This window comes from Stegastes partitus, unplaced genomic scaffold, assembly GCF_000690725.1.
Source record: "Stegastes partitus isolate 25-593 unplaced genomic scaffold, Stegastes_partitus-1.0.2 Scaffold944, whole genome shotgun sequence".
Lineage (NCBI taxonomy): Eukaryota > Metazoa > Chordata > Actinopteri > Pomacentridae > Stegastes > Stegastes partitus.
This window is the reverse complement of record NW_007578675.1, coordinates 281,459-287,078: the sequence shown is the minus strand read 5'-3', so window position 1 is coordinate 287,078 and position 5,620 is coordinate 281,459. Positions and strand designations below refer to the sequence as shown.

The 5,620-nt window shown below is 43.5% G+C and overlaps 1 protein-coding gene across 1 annotated transcript in view; it reads right to left on the bottom strand.

Annotated features, from left to right (window-relative positions):
* Positions 1-296: 296 nt before the first annotated feature.
* The window catches only part of LOC103366420 (probable leucine--tRNA ligase, mitochondrial), a 27,323-nt gene continuing 21,999 nt past the window's right edge, over positions 297-5,620 (bottom strand). Inside the window, exons 8-12 of the mRNA XM_008294142.1 lie at positions 4,279-4,386; positions 1,903-2,062; positions 1,229-1,333; positions 716-831; positions 297-584 (exon numbers count right to left, since the gene is read on the bottom strand). Of these exons, the coding sequence (XP_008292364.1) occupies positions 297-584; positions 716-831; positions 1,229-1,333; positions 1,903-2,062; positions 4,279-4,386 (777 nt within the window). The remainder of the gene's footprint in view (positions 585-715; positions 832-1,228; positions 1,334-1,902; positions 2,063-4,278; positions 4,387-5,620) is intronic.

Below are 5,620 nucleotides of genomic sequence, written 5' to 3'. Positions count from 1 at the left end.
AACAATAATTTAGCAACTTACAGTACAGTGCTGTTTCTTGAGGTCATTGCAAATGTTTCCATCCTTTTTAATCCCATGTAGTTTTAGGCTGTTATAAATTGGCTTCTGCACTTTTTTTTATTTTTTAAATGTTGAAAACCTTGAATTTTGAAGACCATTTGAAAAATGTTTTCTCATTTGAGCTATTATGTCCCCACTACTATTCGACACAAAGAGATGCCCTTGCTCCTCTGTATCATAAAGGAGTCGCATTAAAACTTTTAAAAAAAGTAAATGTGCATAAATTCTCAGCATTCTCACCTTGGACACTTGCAGTTGACCCAGTCGTGTGCAGCTCCCAGAGGCGATGCACCTTTTCCTGTGAGAGAAGGCAGCTTTGGCAGAGTGACTGGCAGCTCCTCCTCGGGGACTGCGACGGGACCGCAAGACCCACAATGCACCACAGGGATGGGTGTGCCCCAGTACCGCTGTCTGGATATCAACCAGTCCCTGAGCTTGGAGCTGGTGAGGTGGCCTCCAACCTTCTGCTCTCTGGCTTTTTGGGTAATGGAGTCAAAGGCCTGTTCTCTGGTGAGGCCTGAGAACTACATAAGAGGGTAAAAGTAAAGAACAAAAGGTAAAGACACAGCGAACTGCAGCGAGATGACAGCTTAATAATCATGAATTGTTCCTATTTGATTAGGTCTTCATCATCATCATCATCATCACTGCTGACCTCCTTGGAGTTGATTAGAGTTTGTGTCCCATCCTCATGGGTTTCCAGCACAGTGGTCCACCTCAGATTCAGAGCTGTGGCCACAGACAAATCCTCCTCGCTGCAGTCTGGGACACCTGTCACATTAAAGTGCAGGATTAACACCTAACACGGTAAAAAAAAAAAACATCATCTCAAACATGGATATAATAACTAATGTCTGGAGAGAGTAAAAAACTCTCCCTGTGGTGATGTTGAGCGTGTTGTGATGTAACTAATCATTAACAGTCCCTTGGGTTCCAGCTCCACTCTGTGACACAAACACCCACTGGTGTCGCTTTATTGTGGCATTACTGCCGTTCAAAATGTTAGAAACACTGCAGCGCTTCCTTTTGCACCAACAAAATTCCTCCTGATTTGCATGATAAGGATTTTGACCAGTTTACCTCCTGTCATCTGACTGCATTAACTGTTTTTATTAGTTAGAGAGCTATTTGCAGATGAATGAGACATCCACAGACACCAATAACTCACCAAGCACAGTGTCCAGATAGTCATCAAACGTCTCCTTGTGTGAAATGACCACGGGAACCTCGTGGCCGGTGAACAGGTTGTGAGCTGTGACCTCTGTGAGGGAGTCTGGAGAGCAAAGGGCGGGAGGTGTTAGTGAGGCAGCGCTGCTTCCCCTGGTAGCTCATTATCAGCAACCACCCGCCGCAGAGACTGCTACAAGGGGAATCCCAATTAACATACATTAAGTCCACTGCAGCTTCTACAACCACATCTTGGTGGTATGATGGCGAAATAAGTGTATTTACATGAACAATATACGAATATATGAAGACGAGTACAGCACACGTCTTTAGCGATACGCCTAAAAACATGTGGTTCCTTCCTCAAGCAGGCGCTGACATTTCTCTGTTGAACCACTTCTTTTAATTAGGCACCGCTTGCTAAAGAACACACAATATGCAAAGAATCCCAACCTTTTGCTAAGAGCCTTTTCTAGTCCTGACAACTTGTGGGCGTAGAGGAGCGAGCTATCTTAGCTTGGAACAGTAATGAATTATGTTGCTGACAGGGAAACATCGAAATGCGTGCGTTTCCTTCAAAAAAAAGCTTCTTTCCCCGACTTCAAAAGCAGGCAGACGTATGATATTGACAGACAGCCTAAACGCAGGGTGGCGTGACTGTGGATAAACGCTCACCTCTGCCTGGCTGCAAGGCTCTCTGTAGGGCGGAGCGGACTGAGCTGCTGCCATGCAGAAGTCTGTGGGAGGGCAGGATGGACAGGTAAGCCGCTCCGAACACCGTCTCTGGGGAGGAGCTGTAGGCTGACAAGGTCTCCCCCGTCTCCTCCCCGTTCACCTGGGAGACAAGAGAAGAAACGGGTGGGAACCTTCATAGTGGCACGAAGGCTGAGTTAATGAAGGGAACCCGCTGGCTTTCATGTTACAGTTTGATTCCTGCACTGTCCTCATTAAAGGTCCTATACTGTTCCCCTTCTTTTCAGCAAATTAATGACAGTCTCATGTGTCTCCAGAATGTGTTTTTCAAATTTGCAGCTCAAAATACATAAAGAGATTCATAATTTTCAGATGACTGTATAACCCCAGGTCTAAATCATGTTGTAAACAGTCTATTTCAGTGTCTGCAGCTTTAAAAGCAGCTTGAGCTGCTGCTGCACCCCTTTCAGGAAGAAGAGTCTCTCTGCGTCTGTGATTGACAGCACAAAGCAAAACAGCTGACGTGAATGAGCGTGCGAGTGACTCATTTTACACGGAAATATCGCCAAATTCACTGCCCAGCTGTGGTTCTGAACTCATGTTTATGGTGAGTTTGTCAGAGGAAATTGTGGTTCTAAAATGAGTAGTTTAGCATTTTAGAGTGGCAGCTTGGTAAATGGTTCTGAAGTGACTGCTGGTTAACATGCAGCCTTAACGGGCTGCTTTTCAGTCCCTGGTTCACACTCGTTTCGCTGAGAACAGCTTTATTTGGAAATCCGACTGTATTAAAATACAGTATATGCAAGCACAGTGAGCTTCAAGATGTGAATACCAGCAGAGTTCAGGCTGCACTGATGCACAGAAGGGACATAAAAAAAACACAGTAACCTTCCCAGTTCTTGTTTATTGGCTTCAGATGTTTTTTTTCTAATTGTCCCGAAGCATTACAGTTTCCACAGAGTTCTGACTTGTGGGCTGTTGGGAATGTTAGCCACGTTAGCCTCGAAATATTCTAACACCAAGACTTTTCCTATTGTTGTAGAGATATTGCCATTAAAAATAAAAGTAATCACTGGATCTTCAGATGCCAGAAGTGCATGAAGACCCTTGTGTTCACTCTTGCAGTCAAAAGCAGGATGCGCTTTGCTTGTGGCTCGTGACATTTTAGAATTAGCAGAAGAAGCTCTACAAAGTTGACAAACCTGATTGATTGTGAGGCAGCTGCTCATTCTGAATGACTCATATTGACACAGTGGGCAGTAAGATTTCAACAATGACTGGTTACCCGCTTTCTACATAGCAGCTGGATAAACTGGCTTGTGAAGCTGGGAGACTATCTCGTGGTGGGTGGGCTTGAGGAATGGCAAAAGTAAACGTCTTTTTAGGATGTACAAAACACATAAGTTTTCCCCATATTGGACTTTTAAATCAAAGACCAGCTTCTTTTATGCTGTTGGACTGAAGACTTTAGTTTGTGGAGAGGGGCAGATGCAATTTTACAAATTTTATTTAATAAGCAATGAACAAATAAACTGTCAACTGAAAGATGCATGCAACATGTGCAGCATGTAGCTCTTTGACACATAACAGGGTTGCAACGTACAGTTTAATCCTGCTTTAAATTGATGGCACACTCGTATTTGAGGGGGTTGTAATTAATGATTATTACACATCATGTTGCAGACATACTAATAAGCTTTCTCAGTCCTCTGGGGAGTTAATTGAGCAAACGCTTCCTGTAACACTGCATTTTGATGGAAAATAAGATAAGCAGTTAATTTAATAACCCGTGGTTTTGACTTTAATTTCTATGCTACTAGAGCAACCCGCCCTATACACACAGTGAAGGCATAAAAACACAAACGCACTCTCACATCCTTTTCACTCCAGAAATATGAAGATTTTTTTTTTAAATTAAGGCACCGACTTGGTTACATTTCCTCAGGACAGCGGTTGTATAATGTTAGTCGCAGGGCGATCAGTGGGCTGTTTGCTGCCGCTCAGCTTGAAACAACAGGCATGTGAAGAACTGTAAATACGGCACTCAGAAGAGTCAATAGAAACTAATCTGTGACATCATCTGTTTGGGTAAATTGCCACTTGCAGATGGATGCACCCATTGAAAGCGAATAATAAAGTGAGGATGTTTTGGTGCATGATTTTTAATGGAAATACATAAATAAACAGAGGCGCCAAAGAATCTTAAATAAAGCGAGCAATCAGCGTTTGGGGTAAAAGAGGTGAGAAACAGAGGCGGCAGCAGGGAAACACTCGGAGGAAAAGCGATGAGAGAGTGAAACAGAAAGAATGACGAATGATGAAAATTTGAGCCGGGGGGACAAAGGAGCCGAGATTTACCTTGAGTTTGAAATCAAAGTAGCAGCCAGTGCACTCTCCGATCCAGTTCGCCTGCATGGCTTTGACTCCGTACCACTCTGGGAGATCGTCCAGGGCGTCCAGGAGAGGCTGGAGGAGCAACAAAGACACAAGTTTATCACTTTGTGCAAGTTTGGAAAGAGCTAATTTTCCACTTCGGTGTGGAAAAGAGATATTCTCCTAAGTATGTGGCTGTCTAGGATAATGCAATTGACTCCCAACTCTGTGTGGCCTCTTTCAAAGCACAGCCAATTTATTTTGACAAAGCAGCAGAGCCGACCAGGTCACATTATGCAGACAAAAAGGGATTTTCAAGAATTCTGACCTCCACTCGCCCTACTTTTCTTGATATCACAAAGCAATCGCCTATACAGTGTGCACACTCGCTCTCTCGCACACATGCAGCCACGTACACAACAGTCATTGTGCCTGATTAAAGGAAGCTATGCATATAAACGAGGCTCAGGCCAAAAAGCCACAGCTGGTCCAAGGCCGGAGATGTTATAATTCTCTATTTCCTTTTCGGTCTGTCACAATCTATTACCCACAATGCCCCTTCAAGGTGCCGCTCAGCATGCAACACCTCATCATGGAGTTATCAATACAAACCTAAACACTGGCTACAGTCATCACTAGCATGACTGCGGAGCGTGTCAGTGATGGATTTGCTCCAGAAAGGGAGAAAAGGAGACATAAATTCTGACGAATCTGTGTCAGCATGACTGAGCGACTCTTGGCAGAGACGCAGCAAAAACAAAGATGTTACCGGCAACGAAGGAAAAACTGAAAAAGCTGTGACAGATAACTAGCTGTAAAGTGAGAGTGTTTTGTTTTTTTTTGTTTTTACTTTCCTGGACTAGGAACTATAGTTTGGCACAGAAGCAGGAATCGTAATTGAAATATGTATGGCAAGGACAGGAGTCTCCATGGCAACTAAGAAAAGCTTGAAAGAAAAAGCACGGTATTGCAATAACCAAAGATCTGGGTGTGAGAAAGAGACGTCAAGTACACTTCTGAAAAAAAAAATATTGGACAGTGTAGCAACAAAAAAAAAATCGATGCACTTTCCAGGCTGAGATTTTGAAACAGCCTCCATGAAACCACAAGCTGTTTGTGGTCAATTTACCATAAATGACACAAAACATTTCTGGGAGCTATGCATATATTTGAGCAATGCTGTAGGAGCACAATGCACTGAGCTCTCAGTTTGTGAATCATTTAGATGCCAGTGTGGTGTAATAGGCAGGCAGCATTTGTCTGACTGCAACAAGTGTGATTGTGCATGAAATTGAAAACTCTGCTTCTGCCACATGATAATTTAGCA